Raw genomic sequence first — 19,075 nt, forward strand, 5'->3', positions numbered from 1 at the left:
TTGCAAATGAATGGGCCTGTAATTGCTGATTTAGAGAGCTGCGTGCCAGTGTCTCACATCTTGAGCTCTGCGGTTGTGATCCTTGTTTCCCTTTCCTGTGGCAGAAATCTACAAGGGGAGCCCTGATCAGAACTCTTGATCAGGACTGAGCGAGATGCCGTGTACGACCTCAGAGCAAGAAACCAAGTTCACTGAAACACAGCACGAGGGCAGGTGCAGCCCATGGGGGGTGCTGGTTTCCTGTGCTTTGTACTGGGTAGGCCTGGGCGGTCCTCAGGCAGAAGTGGCAAGTGTCAGGGCACCTGTCATCTCCCAGCTGCAATTACCCTTCCTGGTCTTTCACGTTAGTTTTTAAGGGAAGTTTTCTCGTGCAAAATAACTCCTAGGAGCTCTGTCAAGAACTAAAAATAAATAAATAAGTAAAACACAACCAAAACCTACTGCTCTCTCCGGAGGCCAAGACAGGATGAGGGGTCTACTGCCTTTGTTGTTTTTGCCTGCACGGGCCAGACAGCAAGGCCATCGCTGGCCCTGGTGCCAGCCAGAGCCCTGTCAATGCTGCCTCCCCTGGGCTCCGAATCCAAGGCACCTGGAAGGGTTATTAGCAGGATTGGAACTCATCCCTCTGCTGGGACTGGATCATAATTACAGTAATTTTCTAACAGAGCTGGGCAGTAGGACTGTTTAATCAGCATTCGACTCCCTTGTGCTCCCAGCCCTCATCACTCAAGGAGAGGAGTGGGATGGCTCTTAAAGAGACAGTGCCCGCCTTTCAGCACTTTGAACAGATGTGCCCTAATTGGTAGAATATATCTAAGTCTCGTAGCTTATAGCAGGCAACCTGCATTGCCTCCAACAAACTGCCCTGGGCTCTCACTATTCAGGGCCTTCTGCTCAAGGGACTTGGGTCAGGCTGCCGGTGGGGCTGGCCTCCCCTACCAGCTTAGCCACCAGGGGAAGTCCATACACAGGGCTAGAGCACTTACGGAAGGATCTAAACTAGCTGGCCCCTTGGAAACGGATGGTCTGAAGGAAAAGGTGCTTGATGGAAGGAGGGACGCAAGAGCCATAGATTAAGAAATTTCGGCAGGGGGTTTCCCATAATCCAAAGATTACAGAAGCGTCTCATGTTCCTGCACTTCTGGGGGAGAAAAAAAAAAAACCTTAAAAGACTTTCAGGTAGTCTCTTAATTCTCACACTCTGGCTTTCCCATGTCTCTCTACTTACTACTCCTGCCCCTTTTACTGCTGTGTAAATGCTCCCTTTTCTCTTCCTTTGCTGGTGGAAGTGGACCAGGTCTCCCCTGAATGGAAGGGAGTAAAATTATTCACTTTGCTCATTGAATCAGGAGCATTCTGTCTTCTAAAAAGTGTGGCTCTTGTTATCCTTTGGAGCATAAACTGTCCGTGTTTATTAGATGTTGAGATGTGAGGTTCCAGCTACCACTCCAAATCTAGCCATTTCTAAAGTGGAACTGGTTTTTCCCAAGAAGTTATTTCTCTAATAACATGCTAGCAGTGGCCCCTACTGCCCTGTTGGTAAGCCAAATGCATTCGTGGTCTTTGTAGTGGTTCCTCAGCGTTGCGCACAGAAGAGAGCTAGGACAGGGCGTAAATGAGAAGAGGTGAGTGGGGGGCTCCCAAAATGGGGTGGGCACACCCTCAGGAAAGAAGGTAGAGTGGGGTGAGGGGAATAGGAAAGGGGGGGACACTCATCCACAATTCAAGGACAGGTTACTTTGAGCCAGGTGACATGCCCTCTACAGAGCTGAGTCCTGCTGGCAGAGGGCTGCCCAGGAAGGTTGCTTGGGATCAGTGCCCAGGCGTGACCGAGGAAGTCACCGTCCCTCGCAGCGCTGGTTATCTGCTTGGCTTCAGCTGCGTCTCAGCTGGCTGCTCACACAGAAATCTGCAGATGCCACCCCGGTCCCTGACTGAATGCTCCTGCGGCCTCCGTGAGGCAGGCCAGGCACTGGTCTATTTCCATTTCTCCCTTCGACCCCATTTCACATCCTCCTGGCTCACTGTCCTCCCCACCCCTAAGGTGTTGCGAATATAAACAAATTCACAAGCATGCAGTTAACTTAATGTCCGATCAGACTGTCAGAGTCACGATCACCTCCCAAACTAAGCTACCAGAGAGGTGTCTAGGACTTGGTGGTGTGGATCTAAGGCCTCCACAGTCAGAAAGCTGAGGACTGCAGAGGGGCTCTGACTTCTGAGACAACTCCAAAAAGCTGTGCAAGTGGACTTAGACATTTTTTTTTTTTTTTACCTTGAGTAGCAGTGGGTTTATTTTAGTTTAAAAATAAATGGGGGGGAGAGGGAGGGACAAACTAACACCCGGTCTTTCAGAGCTTGGAAAGTAACTCTCACATGAATATGCTCTCCCACCACCTAAACATGTTTTTTAGGGAGGGCTGGCTGGCTCAATCGGTAGAGCACGTGACTCTCAATTTTAGGGTTGTGAGTTTGAGCCCCATGTCAGGGGTAGAGTTTACTTTTAAAATAAATAAATTTTAACTAAGTAACTAACTAAATAATAAATTAAAAACATGCTTTTTAAAAAAAAAATTGTTCTTTTTAAAGTAGGCTCTATACCCAACGTGAGGCTTGAACTCATGACCCGGAGGACAAGAGTCACATGCTCTTCTGACTGAGCCAGACAGCCACCCCATAAAACCACAGTTTAGTTTCCTTAGCTAGAAAATGAGTATAGTACTTGCCCTGCCTTCCTCACTGGACACTGAGGTCAAGCCAGAGGATGCAAAGGAGACTTATTTTCATACAAGAAAACCTACCTCCCCCCCCCTACACACACACACACACACACACACACACACACACACACACACACCCTTCCATCCACCAAACAAGATGAAAGCCATGAGCATGAGCACACTTATCCCGGGTAACAGGAGAGACCAGACTTGGGCCACAGAAGCAGCAGTCAGAAAAAAGGTGACTACATCAGGCACAGAGCCCAGCTCAAATCTAAGTTCAAACGCAAAATACTTGAGTTCCACAAAAGCTGAGCTGAGTACAGCTGGGCCAGCCCCTCTCCCCAGGGGCTCCCCCATCTTCCCTACGGAGCTCACCAGCCCTGGTAGCCGGCCCTTAGCACACGCAGGGACCGAGTAAAACGTGACAGGCCAATGGCACTGCCCGGATGGAGAGGAAACTTTGGTTTTGCTGTTTTCCTGGCAACTCCAGGCCCGCATCAGAAAATCTCTTCCCCTCCCTTCTTAGGACATCTCCCATGGCATACACTCAACTGTGCACAAGACGGTGCTGGGATGGCGCCTGGCCTTGGATTAACTGAGCTGCTGTTGTACGCACTGCTGGTAATGGATCATTAAAAAAGCCGGGAGTCAGAAAAATCGCATCCGTGTCTTTGAACGGCTCCTGCTGTCCCAGCAGCCTACCCTGCTGGCAGAACTAGCTGCTGAGCACCAACTCCAGGAAGAAAAGGAGCGAACAGAAGAAGGCCAACCCAGCTTGCTGTTTTTTGGCTGAGTAGGGAATTGACACAGACCACCTCCGGCTCCTGTCTGGAAGTTTCGAGATCAGAGAGCTTCAGGCACAGCTGGGTTCACAGCTGCACCATTTGGAGCATTGGACTCATTAATATTCATGAGTCATCCCCACCAATCGGCAGAGCGGATGCCATTAGCTTAGCATCTGTCGGGTTTTTGTGAGGGTTGCGTATGGAGTTTTTTTCCCCTTTTAAATGAACTTCTTTTGACATTTTGGATTTGCCTCTGTAGGTTTTCTAGCCTCGCCTTGCTCCGCTGCATCATATAAAGGAGAGACCCAGGGGAGGCGGGCAGGAAAGAGGGATGGGTCCCAGCCAGGGCTCTGCATCTGCCTGTTGACAAACTTTATTTCTCTTTCAGCACCTGGCACCTCAGACAGGCTGCGAGGACGGAAGCGGCAGCAGGTAAATTATCCCTAACAAGGTTCATGCCCACAAGTGCGAGAAAAGCCGGATCCTGGCTCTCCAGAAGATGACCCTTCCTTCAGCGGTGGACTAGCGCGGCACACACAGTGCCGGAGAGCTGCGGCCCCCGGCTCTGAACCGTTATTTCCACGCTGATAAATTCATGATTTATGAAAGCAACTACTGCCAGCCCTCCCTCCCTCCTCCTCTGCTACAGCTTGTTAGACACGAATGGCAACAACCGTCTTAAATACTTGGAATTTTATTTCAGGCCAAAGCCCCTCAACTCTGAACTAAATGCCATGACAGTCCCACAGCACAGGCTGGTGTTAAAGGAGCCCACAGACAGGGCGCGGTGGCCAGAGGGGGGGGGTGGGCGAGAGGAGAACCGCACACCCACACCCACACCCACACCTAAGTGCCACGCAATGCACACCGCCAGCGGCACTCGGCTCCTACCCGCTCGGCTCTCCACGGAGAGGAATTATGGCAGCAGGAGGGCAGAATGCCTCATTGTGTGAAGGCGTGTCGTTCCTCACCTCCATCCCCAGAGCCCTCTCTCCAGGCACAGACAAAGCCCTTGCGCCCCATTGGACTGAACATACGGCCTCCCTGCAACACAGCAACACAGCAGAGGGACACTGTGGTAGCTGAAGCCCCGGGGGCAGGAGGCTATTACTCAGGGAGAAGAGAAGGATTCAAAAAAGAAAGGAGCCCACGCTAACCGTGCAGAAAACACAGTCACATCTCTGCTTTGTAACTGGAAAAGAGAGCGACAGCGCAGGACCCAGGACAGCCTTTTCTAAAACAAAACCCCGAGCCGTTGCCTTTCCTCGGGCTGTGACCGACCGCTTCTCTTCCGCAGATGGCCATGAGCTATTTCATGAATCTCAGGCCCCACGCGGTGAGACAGAGGTCTCAAGATATGCGGGAAACCCCGGCGACAGAGGAGTCACAGCACTGTTCCGTTCCGTGGGATTAGTGAAGGAAGGCAAGCGAGGGGGTGGGAGAATCGACATTCACCCCCTGGTCCACCAAAGGAGGCAGGCAAGAGGCCAGCCTCCCAGAAACAAAGTGCTCCAAGGGCCGCAGCAAAAACACAGCCCCCGGGAATACAACTACGCAAGTGCTTCTGTTGGGTCAGTATTCAACAGGACAGCTTAAAATCTGCCACTTGCAGGTCCCCAAAACCAGTCACCTGAGGCAATGCTCTCGGGTCCATTAACGAACATCTAAAGAAACTCAGCTCCCAGGGGAGTAAATATACCACCCCCCCACCCAGTGTTTCTGTGCAAAACCAACAGCCCGCGGGCCTTACGCCTACCTTACAACTGTACAGTGTTTAATCCTGCGGAGGAAGCCTGAGGAGCTATTGCGACCCGCCTCTGTGCGACCAACCTGAGCAGAGGCAACCGTAAGACACTAAGTGGCCCAACTGCCCACACCTACCCTGTGCCCGATCCCACCCCAGCAAGTCCCCTTGCCGCCTTGGAGCAGAACCCAGGGCTCAGACCAGAGCTCATTTCTCCACAACCGTTTCTAACTGCCCAGGGTCCAAAGGCACAGCATGGTCCCCTGCCATGGCCCTCCTCACTGGCTGAGGAGCAGATGTCCCCTCATCGGGTCTTGTAAAATCACAGCATGATGGCGAGGGGGAGGGTGGCAGAGGGGGGCTTTCCAAGGAAGGAGCTTCAGAGTCAACAACGGGAGCCCACACCTCGAAATGGTCCTTTTCTTCCCTGGGAGGTGGTGAGGGAGAGCTCCTCCTGCCCGATCGTGGAAGAAAGCAGCAACTGGGAAAGGACGGGACAGGAAAAAGAAGGGCATGAGCAGAGAAACAAAAATCAATAGATAAGCACAAGTGAACAAACAAACAAACGGTGGGCCGGCCATACAAATGGAGTATTATTTGGCCATAAAAAGGAATTAAACACTGAAACCCCCTACAATACGGATGCACCTTGAAAACGTGGAGTCGAAGAAGCCAAGCACAAAAGACCACACCTCGTATGACTCTGCTTGTGTGAGATGTTCAGAACAGACAAATCCACAGATGCAGAAAGTAAACTAGCGCTCATCAGGGGTTAGGAGTTTGGGAAAATGGGGAGTCCCTGCTAATGGGTCCAAGGTTTCTTTGGGGATGATAAAAATTGGGGTTCTAAAATGGACTATGGTGACTGACGGTTGCACAACTTTGTGAACAAATTAAAAACTACATTAACTGTAACATTAAAAGGATGACGTTTAAAATATGTAAATTATAACTCAATAAAGTTACTTTTTTTTATAAGATTTTATTTTTAAGTAATCTCTAAACCCAATGTGAGGCTTGATCTCACAAACTCAAGATCGAGAGTCACGCGCTCCACTGACTGAGCCAGCCAGGTGCCCCAAAATTGTTACTTGAACAGGGCGGGAGTCGGGGGGGTGGTGCCTGGGTGACTCAGTCAGTTGAGTGTCTAAATTCAACTCAGGTCATGATCTCGCAGCTCAGGAGTTCGAGCCCCACATCGGGCTCGCTGCTGTCGGCTCAGAGCCCACTTCGGATCCTCTGTCCTCCCTCTCTCTCTGCCCCTCCCCTGCTCATGCTCGCTCTCAAAAATAAAATAACCATTTAAAAAATTAATTAATTACATAAAATGGCGGGGAGAGAAATAAAGAACAGAATGAGAAAGTCTTCTCTTCTTTTCCCCAAGTTTCAATAGGAGAGCCTGCTACCCAGGGACGAGGTAGCCCAGATGCTCAGACCCTAGCGCACAAGATGAGAAAACCATGCACAAGGGGAAGGAGGCCTCTTCTGAAAGGCTGCCAATGCCGTGACAGGACCTTCTCTATCCAACGGACACCTCACTGGCCCGGGCTACAGTAGTCCTAGCCCTCGGTGCCTCAGAAATGAGAGCTCCAGTACCTCTTAGGCTGGTCTCCTTTAGCCAGGTGAGAAGAACCCCGCCTCTCCTCCTGGACCCAGCCACAGTTTGACATAGCATAGTGAAGAATGGCGTCAGAAACCGTCATGGGGCTTCGGCCCTGGACACAGGCTTCGATCTCGGGCACCGAGAGCTGGCTTTGCAGGAAGAGGTGTAACTGGCTGTCTGACAGGAGGACCACACTCTGCAGGACCCTGGGGAAAACACAGGACGTACAACACAGCATCACCCTGAGCAGCTGCCCTCCCCAGCCCCACTTGCTGAAGAGCTTCCGGCTTGAGGGAGCACTGAAGGTATGGGGGTGCGAGAAAGGCATCTACCATAAATGTGCCTGTCTATTCAAAGGGACCATTCTGCCTGGCCCCCTCCCCCTCCCCGCCCACCCGCACGAGGCAGGTGCTAGCCCACCACGCCCACTCACTTTTCCAGGAAGTGCTGCAGACCTTGCCGGCGCTTCTCAATGAACTCATCGGAGCTGCCAAAGAAGGTTGACTTCCCAGGAAGTTCAGGTACAGGGCTGTGGGGTCACATAATGTTGAACACCCAAGATGAGTGTGACATTAAAGACAGTCATTCCACCCCCTGAGCGAGGAAACCCCCTAAAAAGAGGCACAAATCAATACACATAGCTTTTAATAAGGTGGGGAGGGGGGCAAGGCTAATACCGACTGCGGGACATCCATGTGTCAGGCACCATCAGAGAAGATAAGTAAATTTCCCGATGTCACACAGCTAGTAACCAGCAGAGTTGGTATTTGAATCACATCTATGACTTCAAAACTTCATTGCTGCTATACTACATTGTTTACAAAACCCACTCCCACCATCAGCTTTTAGGGTTTTTTTGTTTGTTTGTTTTTTAAGTGCATTATTTATTTTGAGAGAGGGGCAGAGAGAGAATCCCAAGCAGGCTCTGCACTGGAAGCATGGAGCCCGACACAGGGCTCGAACCCAAGAACCAAGAGATCATGACCTAAGCCAAAACCAAGAGCCACCTAACCAACTGAGCCATCCAGGCGCCCCTGTCAGCTCTTATTTTAAAAAGGAAAAGACTTGGGGTACCAGGGTGGCTCAGTCGGTTAAGTGTCCAACTTCGGCTCAGGTCATGATCTCATGGTTCGTGAGTTCGAGGCCTGCATCAGACTCTCTGCTATCAACACAAAAGCCTGCTTCAGATCCTTGTCCCCCTTCTGTCTCTGCCCTTCTCTCGCTCTCTCTCTCTCAAAAATAATAAATTTTTAAAAATAAATTAAATAGATAGATAAATAAATAAATAAGAAGAAGAAGAAACCTGGACACAGAGATGTGGAGCCTGCTGGGTCCCTGCATGGCATGTCAATTAAGACCTACTACCTCCTCCAACCCAAGCAGGTCACATGCTTAGAATTTTCTAAAAGTAGTTGAGTTGTAGCAAGCCATCCACAAATTCTTTAAACCTCCCTAGCTTCTATTATGAACATATTTTTAAAAAAACAACAGGCCAGGGGCCCCTGGGTGGCTTAGTAGGGTAAGCATCCAACTTCGGCTCAGGTCAAGATCTCACAGCTCGTGAGTTCGAGTTCCGCATCCGGCTCTGTGCTGACAGCTCGGAGCCCGGAGCCTGCTTCGGATTCTGTGTCTCCCTCTCTCCTCTGCCCTGTCCCCAACTCATACGCACGTGTGCGTGCGTACACTCTCGCTCTCTCTAAAATAAATAGACTTAAAAACAAAAAACAAAAAAAACAGGCCAGGCAATAGGATGCAGGATCCGTCAGAGGAAATCCCAACTGGCAACGAGGACCTGACCCATGACAGCGGCTTCATCAGTCCCACATGTTAACTAACCGGCTCGGGCACCCACAGGCCACCTGTCCCCAGAGCATTCTGTTCTAAACTGTCTCCAGTTTTAGGACTTATTTGGGATGGTGTAAGTGAGGAGTGAACAGTACTACTTTCCCTAAGGCCCTCAGTCTGTTATGTCTCTCAGAAAATTTCTCTGCACAAAAAAGAAAAAAAAATTAAGATTTTTTACAGGTCAAATGGACAGGAACACCACTGGTCACGTTAAGTCCAGGTGCTAACAGGTTTCTGATAACCAGTGACACGCACACATAAAATGCTAGCAGTACACTTGTTTAGCCCTGGATGAATATGCATATAAAAAAAGAAAAATATTTTTGATATTTGATGACTTTGTTAGGACAAAATACTAGAAATAAGAACTCTGTCTTTACTTTTTCCACTGACTTGAAAACATAATTTAAGAACACATTTCTCAATTTCCTAAGTGCCTGACACATTGCCAGGTTTGTTTTTTATTGTAAACTCTGGTTCTCACATAAGCACCAGTCTCAGATCCAAGAAAGAAGCAGAAGCAAACTCACACTAAACCAGCATTTCTCTGTAGCTGCTTTCTCAGCCACACGAACTCACGGTAGCGGCGACGCACACAGGACGTCTTGGCAGTAAAGGCCTTGCTGTTGGTCTACAGGAGGAAGTACGTGAAAAAGAAAAAAAACAGGTAGAAAAAGACCAAGTTTACATGAACTCCCCATGGTCCCTCTGATGGAGGATCCAAGCCATCAGGCCTGATCAAGGGCTCTGACCAGAGCAAGGTGCCACCAGGCAGCCAGAAAGCAACTCTCACCCATTATCTCAAGTTCATGCCCTTCCTCCCTCCTTTTCTTCTGTCTCCAGACTGTCAAAGTACCCACAAAAAGGTTCTGCCTCAGCACTAGCCCTCAGTGCTAGAGAGTGTTGATCCCAATGCAAAAGTGTGATGCACTTACGTGGAGAAATATCTTATAATCCACATAAGAATTCCAGGAGCCCTCATTCTGCACGCGGGGGTCCTGAACACGCACAGTGATCACCTCCTGGAGGTAAGAAAGGCTCCTTCAGCTTCGGCTCAGCCACACAGTAAGGCAACTTTGACAACACAGGTGGCCAGATTTTTCCAATCAGCACCAACTTTCATTCATTTATTCATTCAATTCAACAAGGATTTATTGACCACCCACTATGTGTCAGACTCGGGTCTAAGGCACTGGGGGCAGAACATGAACAAGAGACAAAAATCCTTGCCCTCGTGAATGTGACATTCAACCATATTCCAACGAATGGAAAAGGTCAAAATGGAGTCTCATTTCCCTGTATGGCTTTACTATGGATTTCCTTCTCCTGCCTTTATTTTGAGCTCATCAGCACCCCCGAGGTATTACTGTCAGTACAATACCACAGAGCAATGATTTGCATCTTTTCCCAAATCCCACCAAACTTTTACCCACCTGTCTCCTGGAGACCACACGCTTACCTCCTGCTCTTGGTTTTCCAACATCCTACAGCAAAAGCCCATTGGAAGAAAACATCTGACAAGGGACAGAAGACAGGGCAACAATCACGGTTAGTATGCCTCTGTTCTTATCACTCTTCACCAAGGCAAAACCCTGAAAATTCTTAATTGAACCCCTGGGAAAACCCAGGCAACTTTTTTCGTTCTCTTGTAAAACTTAAGAGGAAGCAAAAAAATCCCCCCCCCCCGCCCCGTTAGCTCAGTGCCAAGCTAAAAACCCAGATGATTTGACTCCCTGTGCAGACCACTGCCAGAAACCTTAACTAGGCCACCTCCAGCCAAAGCAGGTTTGGGTCTGTGCAGTGTGCACCTCCAGCAGCCAGAACAGGCAAGTTCAGCTGTAAAACCTCTGCTTGAGGATTGCAGGTGACAGTAGTGTCTCACCGGCACACACTACACACTCTAGCAAGCGAGCCTCACACTGCCCCCTCCTGGGGGTTTAGAGGCAACCACGCCCCACAAACACCAAGGCTTTTAAAAGTCTCTCTTTGTCTTGCTAAGCCTACAGTCGCCTACCCAGAGGTAAATCATAGAGCTAGAGAGCTCCGGGAGCACCTGAGTGGGTTGCCCAGTGGCAACCTTCCTTTATCTAATCTATTCTCCGGAACCCAAGCCAATGGCTCCCAATCATTTCCTCTCTCGACATGCTATCCGGTTTGTACCTCTGCCCAAGCACCCCACAGCTGCATACAGGTCGGCTCGGGATGTTTTCCGCTCCTTTGTAAAGATTCATTAAAGCCTAAGCCCCTGATTTCCCCCAGTGTGGCAGTTTACATGTGCAGCAACATCGCCCACTCCGACAAGGGGACCATGAAGCCTACAGCACAGGGTTACTCGAGTCCAAAGGGGCCCATGATGTCACCTTCTGTTAAAATACAGCACTAATCTTGTTACTCCTAGAACCACTCCAACAGCATCCACCCTGGCTGCCGCCTCCACCCCCTTCTCCTCTCTTAAGAGCAGAACAATAAGGTTTAATTTCCCTTTCCAATTTACCTTGAAATGAAAACTGACTTCAGCCAATATGTACTGCCAACAAATGATCCAGGCTGGCTCCTGGGAAAACAAGACTATCTCTAAGCTCTCCCTCTCCTCCCCACCCCCCATGCCCATTCACACACCCACTCATTTTTACAGTCCTACAATTAATTTGAAACACATTCTCTTATTAGTTCTGCCTTACCATTAGAAGAGTGTGTAATGAGCTTCTTTGTATTTTATGTTTTGCTAACACAAGGCTAACGTTTCAAGAGAAGGGGAGCTCATTTACACCACGAAATTAGCAGAGCCAACAACTTTCCCAATTCTTTCCAGAATACCAGAAGATCTCTCCACCCTAGCCACCGCACACAGAGACAAAACTGCGTGGTATGTGACAGGATTGGGCTACACTGTTGAGCAAACCAGAGTTTTTGTGACCGTAATACCCTCTTCGTATTCTTGCCGACAATCTGATTTTTCCATCTGATGAAATCACCGTCACAAAGGGGTCCTGAACTGAAAGGAAATTCCAATTCCGTAACGCCCAAAGTATAACATCTCCGATACAAGCAGTCATATGCCTGTGACCAAAAAGAACAGACCGACTAGCTGTGAACAGTTAACCACCTCAGATTTTTAAAAAAATAATAAAATGTTCTCTTCTCTTTTCAGCCATTTGGTAAACTGTCAGCACAGAAGCAGAGGGTTCAATATTCTGAAGTGTCTTTTTCACAAAAGTAACGATGGGAAAGATGAGGACAAGGAAATCATAGTCATTCATACACTCAGTGGGGCTCAACACATCTCCTGTGCCTTGAAAGGTTTGCCAAATTCAGGACCATAATTTAGTAATTAAATGGTCATCGTTCTGAGGCTCAAGTAGAGTTTGTATAGGGCCCTCCACCACCTCCAAGTGCAAGTCCCTCTCCTTTCCTTTGGGGCTAAAACCACTTAGTAACAAATAGCTATAAACTCGCTTAAAAAAAAAAAAATCCTAGCACCCCCCAAGAGGCTGTATACTTAAATCTAACTTTAAAGGGCACCAACAAAGTTTCGATTGTAACTTGCCCTTAAACACGCGAGACACTGGAACAAATACAAAAACCCAGACTCCAAATAATAATTTCTAGTAACTACTATTCTCCATCAGCTTCCTCCGCATAGATGCCACTCCTCACAAGGAAATGCTCAGTTCTGCCTGTGAAGGGGAAGGAGGAAGTTCTTTAACTTTGGCTCGTGATCTGGGAGATGGATCCAGGTCATCTAAATAAGGGTAAGTCAGCGATCCTCTCAGCTACAGCTACGTATGCATCCCACTCCACACTAACTGCATTTCCTGGGTCCTTTCAGTCACATCCAAAGCTTCCTTTTCCTTCTCCATCTGTACCAGCACCAATATCTCCGGGAAGAATCCAGTTGTTTGCTTTATACAAAGCAGATTCCTTGTAAAGCTCTCCAGTGTCCTAACAATTCAAGGTAGTAATTCAAGGCTTTCCCACCATTTTAACCCCCATTTAAACTACTTCAAAAAGAGGTTAAAAACAAATTAAAAACACCTTAATCAAGTAGGTTAAGCATCTGACTCCTGATTTCAGTTCAGGTCATGCTCTCACAATTCCCGAGATCCAGCCAGGCGTCAGGCTCTGCGCTGATAGTGCGGACCCCGCTTAAGATTCTCTCTCTCTCCCACTCTCAAAATAAATGAAAAAACATTTATTTTACATCAGGTGATAAAAGTATATTGAGCCACCAAGACTCCTATCCCTTCTTACTCATTCTTGAGCCCTTGGTGCCAGATGGCAACTCAAAAAGCTCTCCTGCCTAAACACCCACACGTGGTAGAGAATGCTCCCTTTTCTGACCAAGTTCTGTGTATTCCCAACCAAGCAGCTCCACTCCATCCTTCTGTCCATTTGTAATTTGCCACTCCTTACACATGGAAGGTAAATCACAAAGGCGACCACACTCTAGCAAGAACCGCCTCCATCCCCGTAAAATACTTGTCGCTACTCCTACCCCTAGCCGTTTGGGTAATTGTCCCCAAACTCTTTTACTCTGACCACTCCCTCTCCATTCTTAACGAACTAGGAGCAAAAGGGCCCCAAGACCCTTCTTCTCCTTTGGCGATTCAGTTTGGGGAGTGGAGAGCAAAGATGCTTTCTACTTTGAAAACAAATGGAAAAGCCGGGATTCCTTCCTTGGATCCGGAGCAAGCACCCGCCTTCATCCCGGGACGTGAGACAGCCTCTTCCCTAAAACGTCAAGCGAGAACCCCACCCCCAAGCGCCAGCCTGGACCCTCAAGCCTCACTGGAGAGCAGCGATCTGTCCCCGCGGTCCCGCCCACGACCCCTCACCTGAGAGCAGCACCCACTCCCCACAGCGACACCGCCAGCGCCGCACCATAGAGCCAGCCTCGGCTTCTCCTTCCGGGTAAGTGGCCGGTGCCCCGGTGCACGACGGGAGAAGGCTCCGGGCCACGCCAATCGCGGGTGCCCAGGACGCCCCGCCCCTGCAGGCCGGAGCTCTTAGTGGAGATTCCCGCTCCGGAGGCGGCGCGCTCGCTCCGCCCAGTCCCCGGCCGGAGTCCCGGCCCCCTGAGACTCACTCGGGACACTGGAGAGTGGACGCGGGTGAGGAGCGGTGAGTGGGCTCTGACGGCCAGTCCAGAGCCGTGTCCCGCTCGTCGTCGTCAGGCCCAGCCAGTCAGCGGCCAGGGGGCGTCATTAAAGGTCCGAAAGAGGGTCCCCGGACCGGGAGGTGTGAGGAGGTTGTCGCCTTCGTTTCTGTCGGGCCGAGGGCCATCTGGAGTGTGGGAGGGTCGGGGAAGAAAACGCCCACATTCCTGGAATGTCTCAAAGTCCCGAGAGCTTCCCCATTTGAACCCACTGGGTTGCAGTTCCCCCGCGGAGTTATCAAGGGCGGGCGAACCCACTGACCAACTCACGTTGGTAAAACCAGGGATTGTCAGAGCGAAAACCGAACTGAGATGGCCCAGCAAACACCCGTTTGACTCGCGGAAACAAGCCCAAAGAAGAATCGCGCAGCTGGTTAGTAAAAAAGAAAATACGTTGGATATCATGATTTTTTTATGTTGTTGAAACGTCTATTAACAACCTGTTTAAAGGTAATTTTTGCAAAGATAATAATGTCAAGGAAAAAGGGTCACAAAATACAAGCTCTGGCTTTAGACGGCCTTGGTGCAATACCCAGCACTACACTGGACTGTGGGGGCTTAACCTGATCCTAAATCTTTTTAAGTCTTAGTCTCCTCATCTGTAGAATGGAGGTTATGCACAAACCTCAGAAAAGCTTTTCTCAAACATTTAGTCTCAGGATCCCTTTACTTTTTTTTTTTTTTTTTTTTTTTTTTTTTTAGTAAAGTGTACGCCCAACGTGGGGTTCCAATTCACGACCCCAAGAGTCCCATGTCCTGAGAACTGAACCAGCCAGGCACCCCAACATTCTTCAAAATTGGTTAAGAGTGTTTGTTTATGTGGGATATTCACTGGATTAGAAATTAAAATTGAGAAATTTAAGAACATGTATTAATTCACCTAAAATAATAATAAACCAATACATGTTAATATGTTTTATGAAATATAACTACACTTCCCCCCAAAAATTAGTAGAGTGTCATTGCATTACAATTTTGCAAATCTCTTTAATGTCTGGCATAATAGAAGACAGCTGGATTCCCATATTTCCTCCCCATTTTCTCTGATTTGCTATGTTATTTTGGTCTAGGAAATGAAGAAACTCCAGTCTCTCACAGATACATAGTTAGAAAAGGAAGGAGTATTTTTAGCCTTCTCCAATAACTGTGGATACTAGCAAAACTCAACAAACGGTAATTTCTTAAAGATTAATTGCAATGGGGAATCTGAAACCACTCAGAAAATATTGGTTTACTGAATTATGCAGATCTTCCAAATATTGATGCATTTCACTACTCAACATTAAAAAAAATCACATGCATTATAATCATTGATCTCATCACAAAAATCTTGGAAAGCTGTCAAGCTCCCTTTGGTGGATACCAAACACCTTTTCCAAAATTACAATTTTTTCTTGAAAGCTCAAATTTTATCATTGACAAAAGTACTTTAAGTCACTTTTCTTTCATGTGCCAGGCTCATTCCATTCAAATATGCAAGTCTGAATAACTATAGTTTCCCTGTCATTCTTTCAAGCAAAACTTGTGTTCTAAATTTTTTTTAGTGTGTATTTATTTATTTTTGAGAGAGAGAGAGACAGAGCACAAGCAGGGGAGGAGCAGAGAGAGAGGGAGGGAGACACAGAATTGGAACCGGTTCCTAGCTGTCAGGACAGAGCCCGACGCGGGGCTCAAACTCAAAAACCCGTGCGATCATGACCTGAACCGAAACCTGACGCTCAACCGACTGAGCCCCCCAGGTGCCCCACAAAACTTGTGTTCTAAAGTCCATGTCCGTACATCCTGAACACTCCCGATCTTGGAAACTAGCAGGGTAAGCCCTGGTTAGTACTTAGATGGGAAAAAATGGTGTTCTATGGGGGGAAAAAAAGCTCGTTCTGTTCACACATCTCAATCACACAACAATATACTTCAGTAGGTGGCAGAGGGGTTTTATGTAAAACTCCCATTTCATTACACAGAACATTTAAAAGATACATACTCCAGAAGAGAGATTTCGCAAGATTAATTATTTGTACTGCTTCATAGTTTATGTGAAAGTGGTTTTTCTTTTTTTAAGATTTTTAAGTAAACCGTATGCCTAACAGGGGGCTCAAATTTATAACCCTGGGATCAAGAGTCCCATGCTGTACTGAATGAGCCAGAGTAAACCAGCCAGGCACCCTGAAAGTGGCTTTTTTTTTTTAAATTTTTGAAAATGGCTTCTTAATTATTTTATTGCATAGGTGTGGCAGAAGAGAATACCGTGAGTCTAGCACCTTGATTCACACTAAGGTGCCAGCCATCTCACCTGCTGTTGTCTTGGCACCATTAGTGAAAATGTAAACACAGTGAAAAAGCAAATCATGTCTTCATATTATCATGAAAATAGTTCTGACCTTGCAGACCCCCTTAGACCTTAGGCACTCCCAGAGTCTGTGGATTACACTTGGAGAACCGCAGCGTATATCTGCAGAATGTATCCATTCATTCATCAAATATTTATTAAGCCCTTTCTATGGGTCTGGACACTGCTGTAGGCATTATGAATAAAGCAGTGAGCCAAACAGGAAAACACCCTGACCTTATATTATAAGTAATATAAGGGCTTAGCATCATTGCCTCATATGTTACTCAATAAATGTCTTTATTCTTTTCATTTTATTTTTTAAAGTTTATTTATCTTAAGAGAGAGAGAAAGTGCATGTGTCTTGTGAGTAGGGCAGGGGCAGAGACAGGGAGAGAGAGAATCCCAAGCAAGCTCCACACGCTGCCAGCACTGAGTCCAACTCCCAACTCGGGGCTCGAACCCACAAACTGTGAAATTATGACCTGAGCCCAAACCAAGGTCGAATGCTTAACCGACTGAGCCACCCAGGCGCCCCTCAATAAATGTTTTTAGGTAAATTTATTAGTGGGCACCCGGGTGGCTCAGTCGCCGAAATGTCCGACTTCAGCTCAGGTCATGACCTCATGGTCTGTCGGTTTGAACCCCGCATCGGGCTTTGTGCCGACAGCTCAGAGCCTGAAGCCTGCTTGGGGTTCTGTGTCTCCCTCTCTCTCTCTGCCCCTGCCCTGCTTGCTTGCTCTCTCTCTCAAAAATAAACATTAAGAAAATAATTAATAAATAAATGAATATTAAACAATAATTTAAAAAAAAATTTTTTTAACGTTTATTTTGAGACAGAGAGAGACAGAGCATGAACGGGGGAGGGTCAGAGAGAGAGGGAGACACAGAATCTGAAACAGGCTCCAGGCTCTGAGCTGTCAGCACAGAGCCCGACGCGGGGCTTGAACTCACGGACCATGAGATCATGACCTGAGCCGAAGTCGGACGCTCAACCGACTGAGCCACCCAGGCGCCCCTAAACAATAATTTATTAAACAATTTGAATGCAATAAGGCTTCATAGTGCCATATCTTACGTTTTATTGACCTTATTTTTTCAACTGTAATTTCTAACACTTGATAATGGGGCCAATCTTTATTATACCTAAAATGCTAGGACTTCTTCAGGTAGTTAGCACTTTGCATGAGAAAATCAATCAATGTCAAGGCTATAGGTGCAAGATTTGAGAAGTACAGGTTTTAACTAGAGTCCAGTAACTACCAGGAAGTCACGTGAGAATCACACTGACCAGGGGAGGTAAGAAAGACAGATAGCTCTCAAGTATATTTGCCTTTTAAAAGAGAGTCCTTGTTAGCCCCAAATGACTAAATCCTTAACAATAGAATTTCAAGTAGTAGTTAAAATGAAACAAAGACTCTCACACCCATTAGGAGATGACTACTATCAAAGAAACAGAAAAAGACAAGTAATGTGGGGATGTGGACAAATTGGAGCCTTTGTGCACTGTTGGAGGGAATGTGAAGTAGTACAGATGCTGTGGAAAAGTTTGGCAGTTCCTCAAAAAATTAAAACCATATGACCCAGGAATTCCACTTCTGGAATTGAAGAAGGGTTAAACAAGCCAAAAACGGATCCAAAATGGAGTCACTCGTGCTCAGTGCGTGTCAACAAACCAAGACTTAAAATCTAACCTAATTTCTGTTTCAGCCCCTCCCAGGAATGTACTCTTAACTGGTCAAGCTAGTGAGGTAACCTTGTGGGCACCAGTGAGGCAATCTGCCTGAAAGACCCCTCTGTCTCCCAAAGAAAGATAGGTAATCTAATTTTTCCTCATCCCTGCCAACCTTCTGTCTATAAAAGCTTTCCATTTGGGGTCACCTGGCTGGCTCAGTCAGTAGAACATATGACTCTTGATCTCAGGATTGTGAGTTGGAGCCCCGTGTTGGGCGTAGAGATTTAAAAAAAACAAGGCTTCCAGCGGCGCCTGGATGGCTCAGTCCGTGAAGCGTCCAATTTTGGCTCGAGTCATGATCTCACAGTTTGTGAGTTCGAGTCCCACATCAGGCTCTGTGCTGACAGCTCAGAACCTGGAGCCTGCTTCAGATTCTATCTTCCTCTCTCTCTGCCCCTCCCCCGCTCCTACTCTTTCTGTGTCTCTCAAAAATGAATAAAAACATTACAAAAATTTTTTTAAAGCCTTCTATTTTTTATGCTCAGCCCCTTTCTACTTGCTAGATGGGATGCTGCCCGATTCATAATCATTGAATAAAGCCAATTTAATGTTTAAATTTTCTTAGTTGAATTTTGTCTTTTAACACCCAGAAGAATTAAAAGCAGCGTCTCAAAAAGATATTTGTAGGCCATGTTCCGAGCAGCATTATTTTTTTTAATGTTTTTTTTTAATGTTTATTTATTACTTTGAGAGAGAGAGAGAGAGAGAGAGAGACAGTGTGAGCAGGGGAGGGGCAAAGAGAGGGAGACACAGAATCCGAAGCAGGTCCAGGCTCTGAGCTGTCAGCACAGAGCTGGATTTGGGGCTCAAACTCCCAGACCCCAAGATCATGATCTGAGCTGAGGTCTGAGTTGAAGTCAGACACTTAACCGACTGAGCCACCCAGGCGCCCCAGAGCAGCATGATTTATAAGAGCTAAAACGCAGAAGTAACCCAAAGGGCCAATAATGGATGAATGGATAAACAGAATGTGATATATACATACAAAGGGATATTCTTCAGCCTCAAAAAAAAGGGGGGGTTCTGACACACGCTGCAACATTTGAACCTTGAGAACATTACACTAAATGAAATAAGCCAGTCACACAAAGACAAATACTGTGCGATTCCCCTTATATGAGATTCTTAGAGTAGTCCAAATCTTAGAAAGTAGAATAAT

At 47.3% G+C, this 19,075-nt stretch overlaps 2 protein-coding genes across 9 annotated transcripts in view; one reads left to right on the top strand and one right to left on the bottom strand.

The window, feature by feature from the left end:
- Nucleotides 1-4,186: 4,186 nt before the first annotated feature.
- Nucleotides 4,187-13,649, bottom strand: SNX11 (sorting nexin 11). 7 transcript variants are annotated; one of them, XM_049637527.1, is made up of 11 exons: nucleotides 13,536-13,649; nucleotides 12,736-12,868; nucleotides 11,195-11,254; nucleotides 10,160-10,214; nucleotides 9,636-9,722; nucleotides 9,231-9,331; nucleotides 7,289-7,384; nucleotides 6,849-7,061; nucleotides 5,658-5,733; nucleotides 5,265-5,338; nucleotides 4,187-4,552 (listed from the first exon to the last, which is right to left on the bottom strand). In XM_049637527.1, the coding sequence occupies exons 4-11, from the start codon at nucleotides 10,199-10,201 to the stop codon at nucleotides 4,396-4,398; spliced, it is 846 nt and encodes a 281-aa protein (XP_049493484.1). In that variant the 5' UTR covers nucleotides 10,202-10,214; nucleotides 11,195-11,254; nucleotides 12,736-12,868; nucleotides 13,536-13,649; the 3' UTR covers nucleotides 4,187-4,395. The 7 variants fall into 7 exon arrangements, 6 of the variants coding, with proteins under 6 accessions (XP_049493484.1, XP_049493485.1, XP_049493483.1 ...); XM_049637528.1 differs by lacking the exon at nucleotides 12,736-12,868; XM_049637526.1 differs by lacking the exon at nucleotides 13,536-13,649 and having other exon boundaries at nucleotides 12,736-13,515.
- Nucleotides 13,650-13,781: 132 nt separating this feature from the next.
- Nucleotides 13,782-19,075, top strand: part of CBX1 (chromobox 1) — a 30,339-nt gene continuing 25,045 nt past the window's right edge. The window contains exons 1-2 of one of the 2 annotated variants that reach the window (XM_049637540.1): nucleotides 13,782-13,910; nucleotides 14,140-14,228. The gene's annotated coding sequence lies outside the window, so the exon portion shown is untranslated. Of the gene's footprint in view, nucleotides 14,229-19,075 lie in introns of both variants that reach the window. The other variant, XM_049637539.1, reaches the window with a different exon arrangement.

Source organism: Panthera uncia, chromosome E1 (assembly GCF_023721935.1).
Source record: "Panthera uncia isolate 11264 chromosome E1, Puncia_PCG_1.0, whole genome shotgun sequence".
Lineage (NCBI taxonomy): Eukaryota > Metazoa > Chordata > Mammalia > Carnivora > Felidae > Panthera > Panthera uncia.

Excerpts from the sequence above, each read along its gene's own strand:
- SNX11 (XM_049637529.1), bottom strand. The coding sequence starts at position 10,201 with ATGGGCTTTTGCTGTAGGATGTTGGAAAACCAAGAGCAGGAG. Across the intron at positions 9,723-10,159 it reads TGGAAAACCAAGAGCAGGAG|GAGGTGATCACTGTGCGTGT; the intron begins GTAAGCGTGTGG and ends TCTTACCTCCAG. Across the intron at positions 7,385-9,230 it reads CAGAGAAATGCTGGTTTAGT|CCCTGTACCTGAACTTCCTG; the intron begins GTGAGTTTGCTT and ends GTGACCCCACAG.